The following is a 26,301-nucleotide window of genomic DNA, read 5'->3' as shown; positions in this document are numbered from 1 at the left end:
TAGAGTTCCTTTGTCATCTTTCCTCATCTTCAGGTTTTTAAGATACTTGCCAACTGGGCAGGAAAAATTTCTATCGAACTTACTCCAAGCAAAAATAACTTAGTCATTGCACCAACACAAGACCCATTCACTATTACAGACGTAAAGGGAACAAATCAAACGTCATTCGCGCGAATTTTGCAAAGACAAAGTTGACTTAGACTTTGTTTCTCAAACTTCAACACTGAAGTAAACTATTATTTCAATGCTGCTGGAACTGCTTGGGACCCAGTTAAGTTTACATGCGAAAAATTTGAATGCAAGAGAATAGAAAGCAGACTTGCAGTCTATATGTTGGACCCAGATATTTCAAATGCTTTAGCTGCCAAATATATTGCAGTTCCACTTATGTTCCCTATACACCAAATATCTGTCAAAGACTTTGCAGGTGAAGTTGGAAACCAAAATCCAGGAGCCGCAGGTGCAAGAACAGATATTGCTTTAACAACTGCAATGAAACATGCAGATACTATGTTTGTACTGTTCAGACGAACTATAAATGACTATTCTTGTTTCTACAACCCCGGTATTAAATATCATATAAACATAGATGGCAAATATTATCCAAGAGAAGAATATTCTACAGTTGAGGATATGAGGTCATACAACTTGACATTAGATGCTATGAACTTTAACAACAACTTCACAACAACCATTAACCCTGAAATGCAAAGTTCTATTATGCCATATGTGAAAAGTATGGACTCATACAGGAGGTCAAAAAACTCAATATACAAATGGAGACCGTTCAAACTTTTGGCTTGGCATTCCATTTGCTGACTCAGAAACTTTATGGGTGGTATTTCAACTGTTGGTACTGTACAAATACAATATACTGGTGACAGAGACGGTCCAGATGAATTGAAAGCAAAGAAGTTTACAAAACCAATAGCACTTTTCACGGAAGATGCTCTTTTGAAGATTCGTTCGATGAAACCTGCTGGGGCTCCTCAGATTGGCATAACGACAGCTTCCATCGAGCAGATTTTGGCAGCAGGTCAGTAAGTTGTTCTTGAACTGACTTCTCTCCGTCAAATATTGACAGTACGCCAGTTTTGACATAATATTGTATTATAAACTTTCCTTTAGAAATATCTGTAAGTTTTGAAGTTATATTTTTTGTCTGCTTCAAGAACTTTCACCATTTCAGTTATACCAACTTTCTTTGCTTTATGAAAATATTTTGGTTCAGCAAAGACTGCTATTCTATAACATTTACCATTGTTTGTATAAAGAACTATTCTGTCAATGTATTTGTATTGTTTTGTGTGTGTAAACTTTGTTCTGCTTCAATTCGAAGAGATACTCGAATACGTCCATCTTTTTATTCTAAGTAAAATGTCATTTCCGAAAAATAGAAGCGTAAGTGTTTCAAAAGGTTTAATGGCGGTGGCAGATGTGAAGTTAAATTCAACAACTCAAACAAACAGTCAAAGTGTTATTGTCAATGTCAAAGACAGAGATGTTGAAGTGGGGAAACCATACGAGGACGAAGATGGTATAACAATTGTTCCTGTAAAAGAACAACCAACATATCCTGAAGTTAGCAGAGACTTAAGTTCTGTTGCAGATATTCGAAACGACTACCAACAACTGAAAGACAAACTTCAAACTCAGGAGAAGATTTGTCAAGCTTTAAGTATAATGTTAAACTTGGTCGAACACAACCCTGTAAAAGTGAACTCATATGTCATTGCACCTCATGAAGTTTTGAAAACTATTGAAACTTTTGACAGAGGCAGACGATAAAACATCAAAGAAATAGAACCCGACATTAGTTGCTGTGGTGTTTCATATAATTGTCATTGACAAGATATACGTTATGAAAGGAGGTGAAACGTTGAACTTAAAGTATAGTTTCCCAGACGTCATAAAAATATTTGACGACCACACAACATTTCATTAAAATTTATTTGCTAAGTAAAAATGTCAAAACTTCTTGAAAGATGTTTGAAGAAAAATAATATAGACTTTATTTCATGTAAAAGGACTTTACACACTTTTGAACGATATGAAAGACCCTGTTTTTTTTGTTCGTGTAGACAAAGGAAAGTTCTATGTCTTTACAAAATATTTGAACTTCTTAGACAGAGAACTTCAAGAAACGCCATGTGAAAGTTTAGATGAAGTTCTTCTCCACTTTCAGAAAAACTTTTAAATATATATAAATGGCAGAAGACATAATAGTTTATACTATTACGACTAAAAACCCTGAGTCATATAATTCTATAACAACAAACTTACAAAGTCCTCAAGGACGATATTGTAAACTAACCTTAAACACAATGACGACTAAAGCCTGTTTTGCTCTTTTGACACCAGAAGACTTTATTGTTGTGAATGGTAAAAATACTCCTTTGAAGATACTTACTCAGATATACCACCAACAGGTTTTGTTGACTTATTTAATACTTTAAGTACGGGTGTAACATGTGCTGCAACTAGAGCAGGTTTCATTATGTTTGGATGTCCGACTGAGTTTACTATAAACGATATGAGCTATAATACAAAACTTATTTCTGGTTTTTACTACCAACAGTTTCCTATAACAGGAAAAGGTGTCATACAAGGAATGTCTATTCCATTGACATTAAGCACACCAATCTTATATATTGTTTCAAACTTAGGTTCAAAGTGTTATTCGAATGTCGACAGAAACTATTATGACCAAAAGATACTTATGCGTATAAACAATACTTTCTCTGCTGGTTTGCCTATTGTTCATTCGAATGCAGAATTTTCAACCTTAGTGAACTCAAACACTTTGGCAAGTATAACGTTGACATTAGTTGACGCAAACTTTGTTCCTGTAAAACTTTTATGTCCTATGTATTTGTCAATGACGGCAGAAAGTTTCGAATTGGAAGATGCAACTGGTGAAAGTATTGTATTACAAGAACAACTTCAACAACAAATAGCTCAAGAACAACAAATGCAACAAATGCAACAACAAAGTCAAGAATAAAAAAAATATTTTTTATTTTTAAAAAATGTACAGAATAGATGTTTCAGATTTTTATGACTTCCAAGCATTCAGAAATATGTGTCCATTTCGAGACTATAACAAAGCAGTCGAGAATTTGAAACGTTTAGTCATTTATGTCGACTCTGCCCCAGAATGTTATGTTATGAAAGAATGGGATGTAGTCTTTAACAAACCTAAAGCGACAATAGTTTCAGAACAAGAATGTAGACAGAAACTTAAGAAAATAAAAGTCGTACAAGTTGGAATGAAGATGTTAGATGCTTGGGATATCTTATTGTCAAAGTTAGAAGATTTTTCAGTTCGAGGTATAAAGTTTTATACACCATCTCCAAACTTCTATTCTATCTTCACTGGATATAAATATGAACAAGTAGAATGGAAAGAAAATATTATAGAAGCTTGGTTAGACCATGTCAAAGAAATTATATGCAATGGAAACGAAAGAGTCTATGAGTATATCTTATGTTGGTTTGCAAACATCTTACAACATCAAGTGCTAAAAATGAAACTGCTCTCATTATAATTGGAAAACAAGGAACAGGTAAGAACACATTCTTTTACAGATATTTTGTGCAAAACTGTTAGAAGGTTATTCGAACCCTAATATGACAAACTTAGAAAACATCTGTGGCAAGTTTAACTCCTCAATAGAGAATATGAAACTTATAGTATGTAACGAACTTCAAAGTATAGATACAACAAAAGTTTTGAACTCAGATGCTTTGAAGAGTCTTATAACAGACAAAGTTGGAGTTGTTGAAAGAAAATATAAAGACCAAAGAGTTTGTGAAAATGTTGCAAACTTCATTATGGTTTCAAACAATGCTGTTCCGATGAAATTAGAAAGTTCTGACAGAAGATATGTAGTTGTCAGAACGTCAGATTCTCATATGCAAGATACAGAATATTTTGACGACTTAGCAGAAACTTGACATCTGACTTTTACAACCACTTGTTCTCATATTTTATGACATTAGATATTTCAAAGTTCAATCCAAGACAAATTCCACATACCGAAGAGAGACAAACATTGTTAGAAGCAAACAAGAGTGTATATGAACTGTTCATAGATGAAACTGACTTTGTGTCATTAGATGAAAGGTCATTGTACGATTCGTATAAACAATATTGTCAAGAATATGGTTATATGACAGCGTCTAAACGAACATTCTTGGCAAATGTCAAAAGTCTTTTAGACGTACAGAATGGTGTATATACAAAGAAAAATTTTTATGAGTAAATTTAAAAAAAAAATATTTTTTATCCGATAGAAAAGATGACGAAATTCATCTCAGTAAACAAGTACATGTCAGGACTTAAAGAAGAACTAGACCCATTCACATATTTGAATGTTTACTTCTACCATTTTGAAAAGTCTTCATTCAGCAAAGTTTGGAACATCGAACCAGTTAAGTTTGCTATTGTGACTAAAAATGGTGCGAAATTTGAAGACTTAGACATAGAAGGTTTGTTAGCAGTCAAAGAAAGTTTGACAGAAGGTTTCAAACCTTAAAGAAGGCAAAGCATACAAACTTGTTATACCTTATGAACCAAAGAAAGCAGACGACTATGAATATTATGAGTCTAAGATAGTTGAAGTTCAAGGTAAATTGGGTAAAAAGATTTTAGAGTCTAAGCCAGTGTTTGCTCCTAAAGAGGAAGAGAACATTGACATTGACCAGAAATGTTCTAAAAATAAAATTTTATTTTTACATGTCAAATTTCTTTTTCTCTGGAACTGGTTCAGGTTCTTTTTTCTCTTCTTCTACTTTCTCTTTCTTTTCTCTCTTCTTCTTTTCTGGTGGAGTTATGTCAAATTTGGCGCAACCATATTTATGTAAAAGTTCTTTGTCCTTTAATAGCTCTTCTATTCTGTTTTCTATTTCATCTTCAAGAACAGCGCATGTGTCTTCTTTGCATTCTAAGAACTTTTGTTGGACTTCATCTTTCCAATCGGCGTCATCTCTGTCAACAAGTCTGTCATTGACAAATTTTAAAGACTGCTCTGCTTAATGTTTTATGGTTCTTGTCATATTCCCAGAAACAGAACTTTAGAACAAATTCACCTTTCTTGTTTACACTATGTAAGATTTTATGGTCGACAGATGTTTTGCTGTCAAAAAGTTTGTCTCGAATATAGATAGCGAAATCGCTAGACATTTTCTAAAAGATAAAAATTTTAATTTTTCTAAAAATATGTTAGAAAAAAAGTTTGCTGACATTGACAAGAAATTTGAGAATGTTTTAAACAAGAACAAGAGGAAGTTAGAAAATGCTCAGATAAAGCCTATACATGACAAGTTCTTATTTGCTCAGAATGGTATAACAGGTCTAATTGCACCACCTGGGTCGGGTAAGACTTTCACTTATCTTAAAATGGCTGCACAACAACAAGAACTAGATGAGAAGAACCCATTCTATGAGTTAGTTGTTATTTGTAGTACTTCTGGTCAATTTGACCAAACCGTCAATTCGTTCAAAGATATTATAAAGAAGTCTAAGTTAGTATGTATAAAGGATACTGAGTTGTTAGATTGGATAAAGAAGTACCAAAGAAGGGTTTTGAAGTACAATGCTATAAATGAGTATATAAATTCGAAGTTTAAAGACCCAAATGAGGAAATGCAGAGAATATTAGAGAAGAAACACTTCAGAAACAAACAGAAAGAGATAGAATACATTTCGAAGAAATTGCAATCTTACGATTGGAAGACATACCCTCATAGGTGTCTTCTTATCTTAGATGATTTCGCCTCTCATCCTTTGTTAAAGAATAGAGAACAAGATATGTGTCGAATTCTTAAGAAGCTCAGACACTTTAACATCTCAGTTGTCATTTGTGTACAGACAGCAAAGAGTTTAAGTAAGGATGTTAAAAGAATACTTACTGACATTATACTTTTCCCCGGATTGTCCGAAGACGATTTCATGGAACTTATGAAAGAGTCCATGGCAGGTAAGTTTGACAGACATGAACTATGGGAGAAGTACAAAGTCATACAAGACCCTCATACTTCTTTCAGAATTCATATCTACGCAAACAAAGTTCAAATTGTAAAAAGTCAAGCTTGAAAAATAAAGAGTTCATTTACTCTACTTGTTTGAAGTTGTCAAAATACTCTGTTATTTTTCACGATTTTCATAGAGTTTTGGCGACTAAGGTTTCTTACCTACTCGCTGTTCTTCACTGTTTTCATAGAGTTTTGGCGACCCAGAAAAAAACGGTCTCGCTGTTCTTCACGATTTTCATAGAGTTTTGGCGACTAAGGTTTCTTACCTACTCGCTGTTCTTCACTGTTTTCATACGGAATCTCTTCTCTCGGTTTTCCGAGGGAAGCAATCTTATGCCATTTTACTCAGATTTATAGATCCGTATTTTTCCCAAGTGAGCGGGGTATCTCCAATCCCAGCCCTATCGTCCTCCCAGTGTCAGTTTTCAATATAAAATCCAAATTTTTTTTGAAAATAAAAATTTCGAGAAATTTTTCTGATTTTTTTTCTTTGATTTCAATAATTCAAAATAAATTTGGGAGTAAAAAGACACTATTTAATGAAATTAATATGAGTGAATGTGGATAAATACTCTCAAAACATACAATTTATCTATTTTTTCTTTATATTATCAACTAATTAGTGATAATTTTTTTTGAATCAGATTTATTTTCATTAAAAACATAATATATAACACAACAATGATGCACACATACGTATCTACACATCAAAATATAAAGCTTGTTTTGGTCTGGGCATCCCAACCCAAAATTCTTTAAAAATTGAATAAAATTGAATACTTGGGGCTGGGATGCCCATCCCAAAACCGAATTGAATTTTTTGAATTAAAGAATATATTTATGTATTTATAATATACATGTGATGTCTATAAAAAATACTAAATTCTAAAAAAAATTCAATTTATTCAAAACGTATACTAAGTGATCACTTCATTAGTAGGATCAGCAATCCTACTAAATGGTGAGAACGCCACTAACTAAAAAAGGAGTCCTTGGAGCTCTTGATCTCTTGTCAGTAGAGTTCATAATGAGGCATGGCATCTACTGATTAGAGATCAGAGCAATCCTACCTTACCTTCAGGAGCTACAAAGCTCCTAATCGTTACGAGAGGGAGTCTTGGAGCTCCTGAAGCTCATCAGCAGAGGCTATTTACCATTTGGGCCTCTTCTGATGAAAGATGCGAAACACGTCTACGAACCAGGAGCTTCAAAGCTTCTAATCCTTACTAAAGGGAGCTTTGGAGCTCCTGAGTCTCCATCAACAGAGTCCCAGATGGTAAATGTCCTTTGCTGATGAAAGATGCGAAACACATCTACGAACCAGGAGCTCCAAAGCTCCTAATCCTTACGAAAGGGAGCTTTGGAGCTCCTGAAACTCCTTTTACTATAAAATAGGACAGTTTTCTTCTGAGGTTCTCATCAAATCTAAGACTTCAGAAGAAAGCTGTCCTATCAATGTATACTTACACTCTCATGGACTACAAGTGTACAATTTTAAAGCAGAGATTATCCGAGGCCTCTCATCAAATGAGGGACCTCGGATAATCTCTACCTTAAGTAGTCAAATAACTTTTCTCACTATTTAGGAACAAAAGAACAAGAGTTGGAGTACTTTAAGGCAAGATTCTTCCGAAATCTCTCATCGAATGAGAGACTTCGGAAGGACCTTGCCAAATCCTTGAACGCCAATATCCTTGGAACTGAGCTAGAACCAGGGAGAAGTAGCATACTATAGAGCACGATGGTAATCTCGGAAATACTTATATCGCCCCAAGCACAATATTTAAGAAGTCTAACTCATATATACAAGAAGTCAGGCTGAATAGATATTGTGCATATGGTTTGCAGAACTCTCATGATATTTAAAATTCATGTTATCCCAAAAAAGGTGACACTTTGGGTGTATCGTCCATCCCAGGGATGCAAAAATCACATCACCTTGGATCTATACTCAGATTTTTGTGCTGAATTCAGCAAAAATATATTTTAGAGTAGAAGGTTAGATCTAACCTGTTTTCTAACCTGTTTTCTACCCTCGTGAATTTTCATGAATTTTCCCGAAATAAAAAATAAAGTTAGTTTTATTTCATTTATTTTGTATGTAAAGACATGATTTCAGGGATTTTTTTGACGAAGTGAAGGTTGACACTTCGTCAAAAAATAACAGTTATATAATGAAAAAGTGTCATTTTTTTTCATTTTTTTCATTTGACGAGAATGTCGGGTAGAAGGTTAGATCTAACCTCATTTCTAACCTCTTTTCTAACATGGTCTAAAACACACAAAACTCATGAATTTTGTTGCTGAATTCAGCAAAAATAATGTTTAGGTGAAGAGGTTAGATCTAACCTCATTTCTAACCTCTTTTCTACCCCAGTTATTTTATAAACGTTTCACATGGTAAACGTTATTTTTTAAATTTTGTGAAAACTCAACGGTTTGACACAAGCCCTAAAAATTATTTTACTCAGAATTTGGGTCATTTTTCAGCAAAAATATATTTTAGGGTAGAAGGTTAGATCTAACCTGTTTTCTAACCTCTTTTCTACCCCAGTTATTTTATAAGCGTTTTACATGGTAAACGTTATGAATTCGTGAGACTCTAAACAGTTTTGTAGCTTCTATTTCTTCTTTTAGTACATCGAATGTTTTAACTATGCCGAAAGTCTCTTTATACTTCTTCTTGACGTCAGATAGAAGGAAATCGTCAGCAGTTGGATAGTTTTTGTTCAGAAATTCTAACATGTCCATTTTATCTTCTGCTGGCTTTTCTGCTTCTTTCTTTAAATCTGCATAGTCGTTTCTCATTCTTTCTATCTCTTTGACGGAGTAGTTATATTTCCTAATTGCCGCTTTACATTTTGAACATTGCGGGTTCATTTTTGCGTTATATTCTGAAACCTTACCTGCTAAAACAACTAAGGCGTCAATGGTTTTCTTTAACTCAAAAGCTGCTGGTTTTATCTGTTTATTCCATACTTTACCTCTTCTATCTTTATCTCTTATCTGCCATACACATTCAGCAACTAACGAAACAAAGTTGTCGTAGGTCTTAAATTCTTCAGATTTATATATGTCAGAAACATTCTTATATACCATGTCGCAATCTTTGTCCATAACTTTATGGTTGCAATGAAATCCTAGAAACTCATAGTTTACCTTTCGTATGAACTTCTTTATTTCTACTGAGTCAGTTGCTTTGACTTCTATTTCATCGAATTCAGGAATAGTGAGTTTTTGTTGTTGGATTTCAGGCAATTTGGGCAAATGGTCGATGAGGTCCTCCATTTCATAAAGATATTCTTCATTTTCTTCATCTTTCGCACTACAGTCTAAGTTACTTGTTAAAAGTTCTTGCTTTATCTTCTGGATTTCTGTTTCGAAAGTATATGAAGAAGGAATGAAGCTTTTCATCTCTACCAACATAGATGTTGGATTCATGACTAACGAGTTTGGTGCTGTAGTTGTTTGAATTGTTGTTGTGCCGATTGTTGACATTTCTGTTCTTACATACAAAATAAAAAAATAAATAAAAATAAAACTAACTTTATTTTTTATTTCGGGAAAATTCATGAAAATTCACGAGGGTAGAAATGAGGGTAGAAAACAGGTTAGATCTAACCTTCTACCCGACATTCTCGTCAAATACAAAAAAATGAAAAAAATGAAAAAATGACACTTTTTCATTAGATAACTGTTATTTTTTGACGAAGTGAACGTTAACACTTCGTCAAAAAAATCCCTGAAATCATATCTTACATACAAAAAAATACAAAATACAAAAAATAAAACTAACTTTATTTTTTCTATCTTAAGGAAATTCATGAAAATTCATGAGGTGAGAAAACAGGTGAGAAAACAGGTTAGATCTAACCTTCTACCCTAAACATTATTTTTGGGTCCTTTACACTCATTACGAAGAAGTCTTGACAAAACATTTACGAAGAAGTCTTGACAAAACATTTACGAAGAAGTCTTGACAAATTCAAGAGGGTAGAAATGAGGTGAGAAAACAGGTTAGATCTAACCTTCTACCCTAAATTATATTTTTGGGTCCTTTACACTCATTACGATGAAGTCTTGACAAATTCACGAGGGTAGAAATGAGGTGAGAAAACAGGTTAGAAAACAGGTTAGATCTAACCTTCTACCCTAAATTATATTTTTGGGTCCTTTACACTCATTACGATGAAGTCTTGACAAAGCATGTACGTTCATGTTTGACAAAGCATGTACGTTCATGTTTGACAAAGCATGTACGTTCATGTTTGACAAAGCATGTACGTTCATGTTTGACAAAGCATGTACGTTCATGTTTGACAAAGCATGTACGTTCATGTTTGACAAAGCATGTACGTTCATGTTTGACAAAGCATGTACGTTCATGTTTGACAAAACATGTACGATGAAGTCTTGACAAATTCACGAGGGTAGAAATGAGGTGAGAAAACAGGTTAGAAAACAGGTTAGATCTAACCTTCTACCCTAAATTATATTTTTGGGTCCTTTACACTCATTACGATGAAGTCTTGACAAAGCATGTACGTTCATGTTTGACAAAGCATGTACGTTCATGTTTGACAAAACATGTACGATGAAATCATGACAAAGCATGTACGTTCATGTTTGACAAAGCATGTACGTTCATGTTTGACAAAACATTTACGATGAAGTCTTGACAAAGCATGTACGTTCATGTTTGACAAAGCATGTACGTTCATGTTTGACAAAACATTTACGATGAAGTCTTGACAAAACATGTACGATGAAATCATGAAAATTCAAGAGGGTAGAAATGAGGTTAGAAATGAGGTTAGATCTAACCATCTACCCGACATTCTCGTCAAATGAAAAAAATGACACTTTTTCATTAGATAACTGTTATTTTTTGACGAAGTGAAGGTTTACACTTCGTCAAAAAAATCCCTGAAATCATATCTTTTATACAAAATAAAAAAATAAAACTAACTTTATTTTTTCTATCTTAAGGAAATTCATGAAAATTCAAGAGGGTAGAAATGAGGGTAGAAATGAGGTTAGATCTAACCATCTACCCTAAACATTATTTTTGGTCCGGGAACAACTTTCTCTCAATTGGAGCTGTAGCATACTCTTTGCGTAAGCGGTTCAGACCTTCTTCGAACTCTTGGTCTCTCTTCGATTTGGATTGAGATTGGAATTGCTGGGGTGGAGCTTGCTGGAACATCCAAGGGTTGGGGAAGTAAGGCATAGGCTGAGGAGGGTAGTTCGGGAAGCCTTGTGGTGGGTAGTAACCTTGAAGTGGAAATTGGTAGAAATTCGGAGGTACTTGCTGGAACTGAGGTTGCTGAGGAGACTGTTGTGGTTCTTTAGGTTCCTCTGGTTTGGAAATGGACTCGGTTGGTGGGACGTGGGACATTTGTTTGTGTCCTGTCGGAAGGAAGAACTTTTCCTGTCGGAAGGAAAATTTTTTCCTGTCGGATGGAAAAACTTTTTCTGTCGGAAGGAAGAACTTTTTCTGAAGTTCGACCAAAAAGTTCTCAATTTTCGAAAATTTGAATGGTTTACGGACGGACAACTGGAAGAGTTCTTCCTGTCGTCGGGAAAAATTTTTCCAGTTGTCCGGAAAATTTTTTCCAGTTGTCGGGAAAATATTTTCCTGTCGGATGGAAGGACTCGGAATGCCAGAAGGATTTGACGAGGCAATTTACCTAATTTAAATTAACGACTGCGTAAAAGACTACTTGCGCAAGGTCATGAAGCCCAAGGTCAAGTTCACCACTATTTCTGGAAGGGCTGTCTTGAATCTCGAGACTTCGACCGGAATTCCAATTCAAATACCAGAAAACACTCCTTTCGACGACATAAAGCAAGCAAAGAAAGAAGCTCTTCTCAAGTTCTTTGCAAAGCGCCCATGGATACAACTTCCAAACAAGGAGAACCCCCTACCCCATATGAAATTGGCAATTCAGTCTCTCCTTCGCTTCTCGGGTCAGCCGTTCTACATAACCTCAGAAGGCGGCATCCAACCAGTTCAGTAAACATCTCATTTTAACTTCACTTTTTTATGTTTTTTGTGAAAGTGTCAAAAATAAATTGTTTTCATGAGTTTTCTACGATGTTAGAAAAGTGGTTAGAAAACGTGTTAGATCTAACATGCTAACATAAACATTATTTTTCAATACTTTTTCAGCACTTTTCCGTAGTTATATATGAAAGACAATTCGAGATAAAAGTCATAGTACAATGGAATAATATGTTGCACACCATTTGTTGTGAACCAAACTTGAAAGTCAGAGAAACTGTTACTAGGTGGTTCGTAGAATTTAGAAGCAAAGTCATAAAAGTCCTTACCAATACATAGAAAACTATTGTTGCTTGAACTGAAACTTGCATGACACATAACATTTTGAGGGTCAAACACGTTTCTATAAACTGTCAAATCTGCTGGTGGAAGTATAAATTTAATGGACCATCTGGTGGTAATGGTTCGTTCTGGTTTAGTAACCGAAGAAATTGTGCCCAAGAACGTTTGTCTACTTTCCAAAATAAAAACTCTGTATCTCTTGGAGGGTTAATTTCAATCTTTTGAAATGAAACGGTGGAGTTCATCTTGTCATATTCTAGTTTCAGATAGTATGTTCCATTTAGTAAAGAGTCGTATTTTTCTTGAAATTCCCAATAATATTTGTTCATTTGAGTTTGAAAGTCATTTAGAGTTTTCTCAAGACTTTCGTCTGAACGAACTGTAAAGATTCTCATTTCGTCAAATTTGTCTATTAGACCATCAGAACCTTTATACTGCCCATGAAAATATAACTGCGAACATAAATGCGTTAGTTCTATTTGAAAACAAAACTCTTCTAAATCCTATTGCCTTGCATCTGAAGGACTTTGAAGCCAACGAATTGGATAGTCAAACCTGTATGCTCGGGATGAAATTTCTTCATCTGAAAATAGTCCTACCAGCATTTGTAAAGATATAGTCTAACGGTTTTGTATCTGCTACTTTTGTTCTTTGTTTTTCAACTGAAGCATTTAATATATGTAAAATATATTGTTTTAAAATGGTATGCATTTCATATTTCTCATCTAACAAACAAGTTTCCCAACGGTCTTCTCCAACAAACTCAGCGTACATTTCAAATAAAATAAAAAAATGTCACTTTTTTAAAAATAAATTTTTATTTCATGCAATGTTTTATTTCTGTGCCGGTCTTCAAGTATGCCCCAATATTTCCTTTTCGATATTACATGAACTTCGGAAAATACCTTATCTAGCTTAAAACAGCCCATCTTTTCACCGACCATACCCATTTCAATGAGTTTGTTGTACCCTTCTTCGTTCGTCATGAGTGCGTCAATGTTCTCATAGTAAACCTTGACTTTGGATTTTACTTCGGAGAAGAATTTGTTGTACTCGTCAAGGACTGCTTTTGCGAACTGAGGTAAGACCAATGTTCGACAATAGGTTTTAATGTGGTTACTAAGCCACTTTGACCTTGAGTGAATTCGTACTTCAAAACAAAAGGAGAAAACCTTTCAACAAAGTTGTCGACCTTCTCATAATGTTTACTCTTCATCTCTTGAGGTTTCTAATGGAATATCCCCATGTCGAATTCATAAGCAATTTGAGTGTCATTGCAAGTTTGGGGTTTGAAGCTTTCCTAATATCATACAGTTGTTGTATGACTTTTCCAACTGTATAGTTCCTTCCCGGAACTCACCATCTTCGTTTGGAATTTCCAGTCGGAATATATTGGACAAACCTCATGTACGCAGCGTTAAGGTCGACATAGTATATCTTTCGTTGAGTCGAACTTGTCGCAACCAATTGGTCCAGTTTGTGGAAATTCAAGTGAGTCTCTTATCTTCTGAGAAACTTCTCCTGTTATCTCATAAACATCGTCGAAGCAACCTGTTTCATATAAAACCTTCTGACCTAACTCAGATGCTCTCCAATACAATTTGACGTCAATTGGATGTCTCAATGGAAGTTTGTTTATAGCATCTTGAAGTTCTTGCAACCTCATTGGAAGTTCTTCTGGTTCAGGTTGGTATCCGAACATACCAACCCCTTGTGGAACTGTGTACTTCTTTTGTACTAGAACTTTGTCTGGAACAACTTTTGGTCTTGCTAACAATGAAAAGTTTGTTTCGTCTTTTGGTACAAAAGTTTCTGTTAGCTTGTCATCTGGAATTGGTTCCAACAAAACCTTTCTCGAAAAGAATGTTTACAGCTCTGACAATGTTGCACTTACTTTTACCAAAGAATGGGTTTGTAAGACTTTCGTTCAACATGAAGTGGTTGTGGACAATTACAATCTTCAACCATGGTAAGTCTTTGTCAACAACATAGTCGTCATGTGAAGAACCTTTAGCTGTAGGTATGTTGACTCGGATATTGACATTTGCCAACGGTGCAATTTTTGCCAATTGACCTCTGAGAATGTACCTTGTCTTCACACATGACTCAAGATACTTCATCTTCTCATCTGTAACAAGACCAGAGTTCCTGAGACATGTAAGAATGCAAGGTTCGTTGACAATTGTTTCAATTGAATTGTAAATTCCATACCTTGTCAAGTCAATGTCAGACTTATTTATGAACGGGAAGTATCCAGCATGTTGTCTGACTGCTTGAGGGTTAGGTTGGTACCATTCGAACTTGACACTTGCAATTCCTTCAATTGCATTCAAAATGTCTGAGTCGGAGTCAACCATTTTGTTCTCTCTTTGTAGTCTTGAAAGCGTCAAGAAGTTTTGCGGCTGTTTGTTCATTGCCATGTGCATAGTAAATGTGACCATCCAAATCTGTTATGGTCAATCTGAGATTGTGTCCTTTCTTATTTCCGTCTTGTATGGCAGCAAGTACACCCATGAAGCCTTCTTTGTTCTTTCCTTCGTCAAAGTTTACTGTAAAGGTTCGACCAGATGTAATTTGACTTCTAACTTCACGATACTTTTCATATGCATATCTTGTTCTTTCCATGGGAGCATGTGTGTCTTCACCTTTTCCTTTTTTCCTCTCAAAGGATGCAATTGTTCGTCATGTTTCCAGTAGAATCTGGCAAAGCCGTCGTGTCCTTCAACTTGAGGTTCACTAACATCGAAAGGCATGTCCATAAGACGTTCTTCTTCTAACCTCTCTAGTCTGTTTGGATAATTGGCACGTGCTGTTTCCAAATCCATTTCGTAGCGAAGACCAGACAATTTGTCATAGACTTTTATGGGTCTTCCCTTCCTATATTTAAACTTCTTCGAAACTCTCCAACCATATCTTTGCAACTCTGCTTTTATTCTAGCAGATTTTCTATCCATTCTATATGGGGGCATTTTTATAAAAATAAAAAAATATTTTTTCTTTACTTTACATAACCGCCTGCTGCCATAAGTCTTTGACGCCAACCCATACCAGCTAATGAAGGTTGACTTGGTTTAGTTTCCAAACTAAACTTTGGTTTTGGTTTATCTTCAGTTTTTGGCTTCCCTTCTTCTATCGGTTTTTCGTCACTTTTCGGTTCCTCTGACTTTACTTCACTTGCAGGAACAGTTGTGTCGTCAACATCTTCATAAATATCATATGCCATTTGTTTTTGTTTTCCTTTCAACTTTTTGTGTTTGTTGTAAAGTTTAGAATATTTCGACTCTAAGTCAATGAGATGTTCTATAATGAACTGTTGGTCAGTGAAGTAAACTTTTCCATCTGTTGTCTCGAAAGCTCCTTCAGACTTCAATATTTTATTTGTGAGAGTCTGTTTCTTTTTTGAGATACTAGCCGTTCCATTTCTATGAAAAGTGACTTTATAGTTAGGGTTTGTATTTCCAGACCTGGCACTTTCTATTATTGAATTTTTCTCTTCATCTGTAAGTTCTTTGTCAGGTTTTGACAATGGTTCTGAACTTTTTGTTTGTGGTGTCAAATCTACCGTTTCAACTTCTTCGGTCATTTCATCTCAGTAAAAAATTTTAGTTTGGTTTGTTTTCAACTGGTTGTTTGGGTTTTTTAAGTCGGTCTAAAACTTCCTGAGGTATAGGAAGAACTTGACAAACACGTGGTGTAACTGCTGGAAGTCGACAAATCCATCTTGAACCCATTTGTCTCAATGCTGTATTGTTCATTTCATCTCAGTAAAAAACTTTACATTCCCCACGTTTGAGGCGGTTGAGGTTGGTTATTGTTTACCCATTGTTGTGCATGGTTATATCCTCTGTTAAAGAATCTTTCACCTTGGTCCATATAGTGTCCTGCTTGGTTATAGTAGTCATTTGCTTTGTTATAATAGTTTCCTGCTTGTCTTCCTACATTGTCCATCCATCCTTGAACTTTTCCTCTTGTTTCAGGATTTGGAATAAGATTTGTTGCATCTCGTGCTACATCCCAACCTTTCTGTACAGTTTGTATAATAGGTGTGCTTTCTCTTTAAGTATACCTAATGTACTCAAAATCTTCCTTCCAACTCCAAATGCACCTCTGGCTATTGTTCCCACTGCGGGTAAAAATCTAGATGCGACTCCTGCTAATGCGCCAAATAAACCCATTTCTTATGGGTTAAAAAATGACGAATCCAAACAAGGACCCTATGTTTCTAAAGCGACAAAGAAAGCACTCATGGTAAAAATCTTTAGTTCAACACCAAATGCTTGGTTTATGGATATCTTGGAAAACATTCCGAGAGTTAGAACAGATGGACCACCATACTGGCTAATATTTGTCGGTCAAAACACAAGATACTGTGAAGCCATACCATTATGGTCCAAAAATATTTTAGATGTGAAAACTGCTTTGACAATATTCGTTGACAAATACCATCCAACAAAACTGACATCTGACTGTGAAAGTTCTTTCAAATCAGATGATGTAAAAAACTATCTGCGTTCAAAAAATGTAAACCAATATTTCATTGTCGACCAAAACCATTCTGCTCTTGGTGTCATTGACGTTGTATAAAAATGTTAAGAGACTTAAACCAACCACAAGGTGGTGAAGCAAATGAAATGTCATATGACGACAAATATAGACACTTCTCCATGGCAAAGATGAGACAAGTTTTAAATATTTACAATAACCGTAAACAAAAAGGTTTGGGAAACAACTCCCCCGAAGAAATGAAAAACAACCCTGACTTAGAGAAAGACTATATATTTAATAATTTAGTCAAAAGAGACAAACAAGAAAGAATGCCGGGCTTCAAACTTCAGAAAGGTGACAAAGTAAAAATAGAAATACCTAAACGCGACCCATATGAAAATACTATTGACTATGACAACAATGGGAACTCGACAGGTACTCACATTCGTGTTCGTAAAAATAGAAGAAAGTATACAAGAGAATATTATGAAGTTTTAGGCAAACATGGCAAAATGTACACACTGCAAGCAGAAGATAAAACTACTATTGCCAGACCTCGTTTCAAACTTGTCAAAGTTCAAGGTGGTATACTTTCAAAGACAGTTCCTAACAAATATAAGACAACTCCTGACGAATATGCTAAAGAAGTTGAAAATGACGACTAAGCAATTATATACCATGCGTAAACTGTCATGTAAGGTGGCATGTATTCTTTACTTTGTCCCGTTGTTTGTGTATATCCTGAAACGTGATGTGTATGGTTTCCTCCTCCCTCAGTGTTACTCCAGTAACAATTTATAGCAAACTTAACGTTGTCTTTAACATCATATCCTTTACCTTTTGTCATTGCTGACCAATCCCAATATCTATGCTTATGCCAACCTGCTTGAGATGTACTTAAATCTATGTAATGACTGTGTGCAGGTAAATTTTCACCTGAAATCGTTTTACTTCCACCTGTTTCCTTTGAAGAGTTTGCACAATACAAAAACCTGTCGACTATTTGAGTCCAAGTTCCAAAACCAAGTACTACTTCTGGTCTGGTAGAGTTCATTGAAACATATAATGAGCCAACCGGGTAAATAAGATTCGGCAAAATTTGTTTAAGCACATTGAGTTCCTGTCTTAGATGCATAATACTATTGTCATTAGATATCAAAGTATCTACAAGACTTGTTGCCGGTGGTATTGTTGGACCTTTACTTGGCAAGGTTGTGTTTAGTGTAATATCATCTGCTGTAAAAGTTGTAAAACTTGTATGTGTATGAGTCTTATCTGCTTTCTTCTCTAACTCATCGTTAACATAAGTTTTATCTGCTTTAAGGTCTAAACATCCTGAAACCCATCCTGTATCGGCTTTAGTTTTTAAAATCTTCGATGTCCATTCATGATACCATTCAACCCTTTCTTTAATTTCATTATCCTTTTCATCCACATATTCCTTATCTGCCTTCTTCATTAACTTACTAGCCACATATTCCTTATCCGCTTTCTTTTCAAGGCTAACGTTTAAGTCTGTTATTTCAGATATAGAATGTGTATGTCCAACGGCACTTTTCCTGTTTAAGGTTTCTTGTAAGTTTGTAATATTTGCAATGGTATGTGTATGAGTCTTTTTAGAATATTCGTTTTCAGCTCTTGTCACTTCACTTGACATTTTATTGTCAACATATGTTTTGTCTGCTAGTTCAGGATGAGTATGTTCTTTTGTTGCATAAGCATTGTTAGCTCTTTCTTCTTCTTTTGCTATTGCATCGTCTACATATTCTTTGTCAGCTTTTTGTCAACATCTGCTTTCAAAAGAAGTTCATTTATAGGTTTCTCGTTTAAAGTTCCTTTTGTTGGAATTATACAGACAGTATGGTTCTTATTGTCTTGAAACAGAAACTCATCTGTCATTGGGTTTATTGTCAGTTTTAAGTCACCCCCTTTCAATGACTCAGATATCTTAGAATAGTTTGAAAAGTTTGTTGTGTTCTTATTTAGAGCTTGCATAATGAGTTGTCGGTTGTGTTGTATTTCTCTCATAGACGCTGTTTCATTTGACATTTTTATTATAGATAAAATATGCTTCCAATAGAAAAAGAAAATTCTAGAGTTGCTACAACTAAACCATTAGATGAACTTTTTACTAATGTCGGTCAAAAGTTTGAGACAGATACCGTAAAGCATGAAGGCTATCGTTTTGACTACCCATTAAGATGGTTAAGAGACCCATCTGTCACAAAAGCTATTGGCTTTCGTAGAATGAAGTTCATTTCAGAAGCCATACATGGTTTCCCATTTACGGTCGGTTTTGAAGTTCGATACTATAACAAAGAAAAACGTATGTATGAGAAATTTGAACAGGGAAAACTTTTACAAGTTAGTTTGCTTATAAACTTAGAAACAACTCTTCAAGCTTTTCAAGAAAAAATAAACGATATCTATATTGAATATGCAAACCAGTATAACATTGACGAAGGAGAATACCATCTCGATATTATTTATGACAGGAAAAATGCAACTGTTAAAATCAATAAAATAGAAGACCTTGGAGAAAACGTTTATATTTCTACAAAATATAACAACTTGGCATGGTATAGATTTATGAGGATGTTAAATCAGCCTGCAGCATATCCAGTACACCCGGACTATTATGAAGTCGAAAACCCTAATGGAACATATGAAAATATTTTCGACCAAGATGCTATTATTGTTCATGCTTCATTTTCTGGCGCCCAAAACTCTTTCTTATGCTTGGCAAATGACTTTTACGAAAAACCTACAAAGCTATATGAACCACCAAGTGGAAGTATTTCAGACTTTCAAGTATGGTTTACTACAGATGGAAGAAAAAGAATAATTCCATTATACCATGCGTTTTACTTAGAACTTAGTTTCATATACAACTACTATCGAACGGTAAAAATATAATTTTTTAATACGGTTGAGGTGTTGGATTTGGTTGCCAACTAGACTGTGGTGCAGGTTCAGGCTGTTGTATAACAGGAGCTTGCTCTTCTGGTTCAGGGTCTTTAGGTATAATACCAACGAACTGACCTACTCTTTTACCAATATTTTTGACTCCGTTCCAAATTCCTCTTCCGACAGATTTTATTCCATTCCATATACCTCTTCCAACATTTCGAAAGAAGTTTCCTATTCTTCCAAAGAAACCCATTTTACTATATGTAAAAATCTAATGTCCACCTAGTCTCTTACGTTTCCTGTTGAGTTCCATAGCATTCTTTAACTGGAGCTCATACATTCTGTTTCTCCTCTGGTAGAAAACATATTCTGGGTCAACTCCTGTGTTCGCGTCATCTGCATAAAGTTGTTTATATCCCACTTCAGGGTTTGTATAAAACTCTTTCCATCTCATATTTGCATACCATGGTGGCAAACCTAACGCAGCGTCATTTGACATTGTTATATACGAAAACGATAAAAACGGTTTGACAGAAAAGTGACAACTTTACGTGTCAAAAATATAAAAAGTGATATTTTATTCATCATTATCTTCTTCATAATTTATTTCATATTCTTCGTCTTACCAACAAAAGATGGGAATGTGAACAATTGCGGGCAATTTTTAGCCATTTTGGCTTGGAACTAGAGCCTGCGAGGTACATGGATAGTATCAGTACCTCACAGGCTCTAGTTCTCTATATGGCGCCGAGAAATTTTGGTGAAATGTGGTCGCATTTCACCAAAATTTTTTCGGCGCCATAGGATGAATTGGAGGGTGAGAGATATTATTTCATACAATACTACTCTCACCCTCCAATTCCCAGCCAAAATGGCTAAAAATTGCCCGCAATGTGAACAATTGCGGGCAATTTTTAGCCATTTTGGCTTGGAACTAGAGCCTGCGAGGTACATGGATAGTATCAGTACCTCACAGGCTCTAGTTCTCTATATGGCGCCGAGAAATTTTGGTGAAATGTGGTCGCATTTCACCAAAATTTTTTCGGCGCCATAGGATGAATTGGAGGGTGAGAGATATTATTTCATACAATACTACTCTCACCCTCCAATTCCCAGCCAAAATGGCTAAAAATTGCCCGCAATGTGAACAATTGCGGGCAATTTTTAGCCATTTTGGCTTGGAACTAGAGCCTGCGAGGTACATGGATAGTATCAGTACCTCACAGGCTCTAGTTCTCTATATGGCGCCGAGAAATTTTGGTGAAATGTGGTCGCATTTCACCAAAATTTTTCGGCGCCATAGGATGAATTGGAGGGTGAGAGATATTATTTCATACAATACTACTCTCACCCTCCAATTCCCAGCCAAAATGGCTAAAAATTGCCGCAATGTGAACAATTGCGGGCAATTTTTAGCCATTTTGGCTTGGAACTAGAGCCTGCGAGGTACATGGATAGTATCAGTACCTCACAGGCTCTAGTTCTCTATATGGCGCCGAGAAATTTTGGTGAAATGTGGTCGCATTTCACCAAAATTTTTTCGGCGCCATAGGATGAATTGGAGGTGAGAGATATTATTTCATACAATACTACTCTCACCCTCCAATTCCCAGCCAAAATGGCTAAAAATTGCCCGCAATGTGAACAATTGCGGGCAATTTTTAGCCATTTTGGCTTGGAACTAGAGCCTGCGAGGTACATGGATAGTATCAGTACCTCACAGGCTCTAGTTCTCTATATGGCGCCGAGAAATTTTGGTGAAATGTGGTCGCATTTCACCAAAATTTTTTCGGCGCCATAGGATGAATTGGAGGGTGAGAGATATTATTTCATACAATACTACTCTCACCCTCAATTTTAATTACTTAAACTCATTCTATTTTTTTGACATGTAAATGTCACTTTTACTGAGATCTGACACAATGTCAGATCTCTTTTTTTCGTATATAAGAACATGGCAGTTTGCATTTGTACATCTGTTGGCACTTGACCATAGTTTGCCATTGCAGTTTGTATTCTAACTTCATTTGGAATATTCTCTGGGTTTGGTTGTCCAGGTTGCTGTGCATTCGCTAAGTTCTGTGCGTCCATTTAATATTAGATAAAAATATCTCTTACGAGTACATATACTGAACATTTGCAGGCATTGGTTCATCTTCATATTCTCTGTACTTTTCTGCCACGTCAAATAAATAAATTACACAATGGAAAAAACCTAAAACAAGTAGTCCTATTTCAAACCACATTTACTTACTAATAAAATTTCTTTATTGTGACACTTTCTCCAGTTTATAGGACCTCCTTCATATTCTATCTTGTCATATATAAACTCATAGTCATGTATGTCCTCTAACCATCTCATAACGGTTTCCAAACCACTTTTATCGGATGTAAAGTAAAAGCATGGATGGTTATGTATAACGTCTAAAGTTTCTAAAGAGTCTCTCAAAGTCCAGTCTACTTGGTATTGAAAATCCCATGTGTTATAGAACGGCGGGTCCACTATAAAGAAAACATTTTCCTTGTCTTTATATTTTTCATACAACTCTGTCCAATGACATCTCACAAACTCTATACCCTCAATATATTTTTCTATGTTCTCTTTGAAAACATTTGTATAGTTAAGATATAAAACTTTTGACATAAGTGTTTCAATGTCATGAACTCTTATAGAACCACTATATAATAGTCTAGCAGATATACTATTCCAGTCTATATATTCTGCTTTTTTCAAAACCTCTCTCACAATATTTTTCTTATCTAATGGTATACGTTCCATCTTACCTATAGGTATCTTTTCTTTTAACTCTTTCAATATATTGTTTGTGTCTGGTATATGTTTGAGACGGTCCATATAGTTGTCGAAGTCATTGCATATAATCTTTGAGTCTGGGAATATTGTATGACATAAATGGGATATATAGAAACTTCCACCGAACAAATCTACAAATGTTAGACCATTCGGTAGTTTCTTAAGTTCTCTCAATATAATATCTTTACATCTACTCTTATTTCCAAAGAAGGGTAACGGTGGTTTTGTAAAATTCATTTATATATAATAATAAAAATGTTTTTTCCTGAAAAGTGACAGAAAAGTGACAAAACATGAAAACATATATAATTTGTGAAAAGTGAAACATTATATAATGTTTTCGACCCAGAAGAAGGCTTCTTCCCAGAAGCAATGGAGGAAGAAGAAGAGTCCTCCGAATTCACACCAGAAGACTAACAATTTTCCGAATAAAAACTTCATTTATACTAAACATCTTCGGGGCTAGAGGGCGCAACGCGCCTGGAGGCCCCACTACCTTTTTTTTTTCAATTTTCTTTTTTTCTTTGTCTCAAATATTTTCTGTTGGGAATTTTCTTGTTATCAAAAAATAATTTTAATATTTGTTTATTTCATTACATACAATAAAATTTTAAAAACTCTATTTCTTCTCAAGAAAATTTTTTTCCTTCATATGAAGAAACATTTTGTTCTCCATTTGATGCTGAGTCTAAATCTCGATTTTTGAATTTTCTTCTTTCCAAATTTCTTTTTTCCAAATTAGAAGTTTAATTCAAATTTTCAATAGTTTATATAGTTTCTCAAACCGTCTTAGATTTTCTTACTTTTTGGGGATTTTCTCTCAAAATATACAAAAATAGCAATATCAATACATGTGTCTAATATACTTTAAAACCATCGTGACAAAATTCAAAAACAAAGAGTTCTTCTCTCCAAATTTTTTTTCAAAATCAAAAAAATGAGATAAAAAAATACATTTGGAAAATTCATTTTTAGCATTTTAGGAATTTTCTCACTTTCCTTCCAAATTGACATCCTTAATTTTATTTATTTATTTATTTTTATTTTTTTATTTTTTTTATTTTTTTATGGGTTATTTTGGGCGCCCAAAACGATTATTTTGAATTGAATTTGGGCCTTTTTTGGGCCCTATAAAAGGGGGTATTACCCGATTATTTTTGATTTGATGTGATGTTATTTCTCATTATATAGTGATAGTAGAGTTAAACAGACGATTGAATATTATATACAAACGAATATATAAACCATTTATATAGTTAGTATTCATTGATTATGAACTTTTGGTAATGATTTTAAAATATCATCGAGAAAATATGATATTTGTAATGTCTAAATTCTAGTACATAGTTAAAATAGATTAATGGATCTGCAGATGTATTTAATTATGCTTAAATTAGAAATTTCTAATAATTTGATATTAAATAGAATTTATTTAAGTGTGCATATACTATTTTGAATACATAAACAATATGTATATTGGGATTATATTACTACTCTTGAAGTACAAGAGTTAAATACAAATAGTTAAACAATTTAATAAGTTATTTATAAAATTCAATAATTAAATAAGAAAAAACATAATATATCAATAATACTTGTTATGGATAATGCAAAACATCAACAATTAATTGTTTGTGAATACCAGAAAGTAGAGTTTGATAAAAATGAATTTGAATTATATTTAATTGTTAGAAGCTCAGAATTTTTTGAAAAAAAAACTTAAGGCTTTTATTTAAATATATTAGATCGTTTGTAAAATATAAATTGAAATTTTATGTATTTCAAAAATTGAATTGGATGTAAATGAAATAAAATATAATTAAATATAAATGTAGGAAAAAAGGAAATTTGGTTATAATTATTTTCAATGGTCAATCAAAACAGATAAGAAATTTTGCGGCTTAAATGGGAATTTCTCGCATATGTTCGTACATGAGCAAATACTATACCTTTTGCGAATAAAGAATTTTTTCATAAAAAATTTTTTTTAGGAATTAGCATATCGGCGTTTTGCGACATTGCCAAACGCCAGATTTTAACCCGACATATGAGCATAAGCTCGTATATTGGAATAAACTCGACTTATTCCATATTAAAGTTATTATAATAATAAGGCACTTAATGTGCAAATCTAATTGAATTAGAAAATGCACATTAAGTGCCTTTTATTGGAATATGTAATACCACATATGGAATATGAAATATGATTTGCGGAATACCACATATAGAATATGTAATCAAAATACAAAGATATTTTATATAACAATTAATTTTTTTTATTTTTTCAGCAAGTGTGGATAAAAAAAGATTACAAACAAATTGAATAGTTCCTATGTCCTTTTTTTGTTTCAAAAAAATCAATAAATTAATGATTTGTCTCAAACAAATAAATTAATGAATTGCAATTGATTTGAGTTGCTATAGACATTATAAAAGGTTCAAAAGTTTATATAAACCTAGTAAATTAAAATAAAATTTTCATGAATTGAACATATTAGTTGGGTTCCGCTTTGGCAAACTTTCCTGTGAAATTTTTTGGGAAAAATGTTGATGGATATTTGGGAAAATTTTGAAAATTTTTGGGAAAATTTTCGATGGTAAATTTTGGAATAGTTTAGTCGGTTTTTGCATTTTTAAAATGTTAGTCACCTTTCTCCTTCCAAAGTGAAAAAAATTGTTTAAAATATAAAAAGAATTTTTATTCGCATAGGCGACAAACAAGGATTTATAAATAAATAAATAATGTGGCTTTGAGTATTGATCTGAATTGAATCAGATAATAGTAGTATATATGATGGGTTTAGTGACTTTTTTTGTAAACGTAAGAATTCATGCAATATCGAGCGATTTTGTATCATTTTTTTTAACATATGAAGTAAAAAATGTATGATTCTTACGGTTTTTATTCTTACATTTTTGAATAAATTAAGTCATGAATTCGTAAGAAAGCGCGACATTATTAAATAAATTAGTAATAAATATTATATACTAAACACATTAAAAAAAATTAACATTAATTTTAAAATAATTAGTAGTATATATGGATGGTGTGTGTGACTTTTTTTGTAAACGTAAGAATTCATACAATATCGAGCGATTTTGTATCATTTTTTTAACACATTATTTTTAAAATAATTTATTTTTTTATTCTTACATAAATGACCCAACAAGTAAAACCAGATAAAATAGATTATCGAATTTTAGAGGATGGTGTTCCTGTTTATATTCAAAGATTTAAAGGGAAGCAATATTATAGAATTGTTAATCCTGAATATCTTAAACATCAATTTAAAAAGGAAGATTGTGTATTATTAAACGCTAATGAATATGAAAATGCTAAATCAAAACTGAGATATAAATATATTGGAAGTGATGAAAGGTGTAAAGATAAAGATAAAGTTTATTCAGTTTCATATTATGAATGGAGAAAACCGATAAGATAGAAAACATTTAGGAGATTATGGGGAAAAATCTGAATTCTTTAAATCTAGTATATACGAGAGAGTAAAAGAAATCAGATATAATTATTTTCATGAATGAAAGATTCACTACCATAATGAAATAAAAAATAAAACATCAATTTAAAAATTCAATGTCTTACGAAAAATTAAACGCAAGACTATCAAAAGATAGAGTTGAAAGAGTAATGGTAATGATGAAGAAGAATTTGATGAGTTCAACATAGAACTTTAAGAAGCTAATGATTATTTGA

At 33.8% G+C, this 26,301-nt stretch overlaps 9 protein-coding genes and 4 pseudogenes across 13 annotated transcripts, besides 8 other annotated features; 5 read left to right on the top strand and 8 right to left on the bottom strand.

The window, feature by feature from the left end:
- Positions 1-18,482: part of a mobile genetic element that runs on past the window's edge.
- TVAGG3_0088310 (uncharacterized protein) lies at positions 2,534-3,004 on the top strand (the record flags this gene model as incomplete). The annotated part of the gene is made up of 1 exon (XM_051222364.1): positions 2,534-3,004. One exon carries the CDS (start codon positions 2,534-2,536, stop codon positions 3,002-3,004), a length of 471 nt encoding a protein of 156 aa, XP_051107350.1.
- On the top strand, positions 3,682-4,265 carry TVAGG3_0088300 (annotated as a pseudogene). The gene has a single exon. A coding segment is annotated over exon 1 (584 nt).
- TVAGG3_0088290 (protein of unknown function, DUF4108 family) lies at positions 4,302-4,538 on the top strand (the record flags this gene model as incomplete). Its single annotated transcript, XM_051222363.1, has 1 exon — positions 4,302-4,538. The coding sequence occupies one exon, from the start codon at positions 4,302-4,304 to the stop codon at positions 4,536-4,538; it is 237 nt and encodes a 78-aa protein (XP_051107349.1).
- TVAGG3_0088280 lies at positions 4,735-5,185 on the bottom strand (annotated as a pseudogene). The gene has a single exon. A coding segment is annotated over exon 1 (451 nt).
- Positions 5,648-6,097, top strand: TVAGG3_0088270 (protein of unknown function, DUF4106 family; the record flags this gene model as incomplete). Its single annotated transcript, XM_051222362.1, has 1 exon — positions 5,648-6,097. The coding sequence occupies one exon, from the start codon at positions 5,648-5,650 to the stop codon at positions 6,095-6,097; it is 450 nt and encodes a 149-aa protein (XP_051107348.1).
- Positions 6,389-7,986: a mobile genetic element.
- Positions 8,596-9,462, bottom strand: TVAGG3_0088250 (organellar and viral DNA polymerase type B; the record flags this gene model as incomplete). The annotated part of the gene is made up of 1 exon (XM_001296539.2): positions 8,596-9,462. The coding sequence occupies one exon, from the start codon at positions 9,460-9,462 to the stop codon at positions 8,596-8,598; it is 867 nt and encodes a 288-aa protein (XP_001296540.2).
- Positions 11,099-11,434, bottom strand: TVAGG3_0088240 (uncharacterized protein; the record flags this gene model as incomplete). The annotated part of the gene is made up of 1 exon (XM_051222361.1): positions 11,099-11,434. One exon carries the CDS (start codon positions 11,432-11,434, stop codon positions 11,099-11,101), a length of 336 nt encoding a protein of 111 aa, XP_051107347.1.
- Positions 12,194-12,844, bottom strand: TVAGG3_0088230 (annotated as a pseudogene). Its single transcript has one exon. A coding segment is annotated over exon 1 (651 nt).
- TVAGG3_0088220 lies at positions 13,950-15,007 on the bottom strand (annotated as a pseudogene). The gene has a single exon. A coding segment is annotated over exon 1 (1,058 nt).
- Positions 15,395-15,965, bottom strand: TVAGG3_0088210 (phage tail repeat-like family; the record flags this gene model as incomplete). Its single annotated transcript, XM_051222360.1, has 1 exon — positions 15,395-15,965. A coding segment is annotated over one exon (571 nt), but the record flags the coding sequence as incomplete, so codon positions are not given.
- On the bottom strand, positions 15,985-16,137 carry TVAGG3_0088200 (uncharacterized protein; the record flags this gene model as incomplete). The annotated part of the gene is made up of 1 exon (XM_051222359.1): positions 15,985-16,137. One exon carries the CDS (start codon positions 16,135-16,137, stop codon positions 15,985-15,987), a length of 153 nt encoding a protein of 50 aa, XP_051107345.1.
- A 452-nt stretch (positions 18,483-18,934) lies between the features above and the next one.
- Positions 18,935-19,647, top strand: TVAGG3_0088180 (uncharacterized protein; the record flags this gene model as incomplete). Its single annotated transcript, XM_051222358.1, has 1 exon — positions 18,935-19,647. A coding segment is annotated over one exon (713 nt), but the record flags the coding sequence as incomplete, so codon positions are not given.
- Positions 19,648-19,787: 140 nt separating this feature from the next.
- On the bottom strand, positions 19,788-20,030 carry TVAGG3_0088170 (serine threonine-protein phosphatase family; the record flags this gene model as incomplete). Its single annotated transcript, XM_051222357.1, has 1 exon — positions 19,788-20,030. One exon carries the CDS (start codon positions 20,028-20,030, stop codon positions 19,788-19,790), a length of 243 nt encoding a protein of 80 aa, XP_051107343.1.
- Positions 20,031-20,276: 246 nt separating this feature from the next.
- Positions 20,277-20,338: a mobile genetic element.
- A 120-nt stretch (positions 20,339-20,458) lies between these two features.
- Positions 20,459-20,567: a mobile genetic element.
- Positions 20,568-20,708: 141 nt separating this feature from the next.
- Positions 20,709-20,817: a mobile genetic element.
- Positions 20,818-20,958: 141 nt separating this feature from the next.
- Positions 20,959-21,073: a mobile genetic element.
- Positions 21,074-21,206: 133 nt separating this feature from the next.
- Positions 21,207-21,315: a mobile genetic element.
- Positions 21,316-21,455: 140 nt separating this feature from the next.
- Positions 21,456-21,564: a mobile genetic element.
- The last annotated feature ends 4,737 nt before the right edge of the window (positions 21,565-26,301 follow it).

Source organism: Trichomonas vaginalis, chromosome IV (assembly GCF_026262505.1).
Source record: "Trichomonas vaginalis G3 chromosome IV, whole genome shotgun sequence".
Classification (NCBI taxonomy): domain Eukaryota; phylum Parabasalia; order Trichomonadida; family Trichomonadidae; genus Trichomonas; species Trichomonas vaginalis.
Note: the sequence above shows the minus strand (reverse complement) of the source record. Positions and strands in the feature narration are given on the sequence as shown.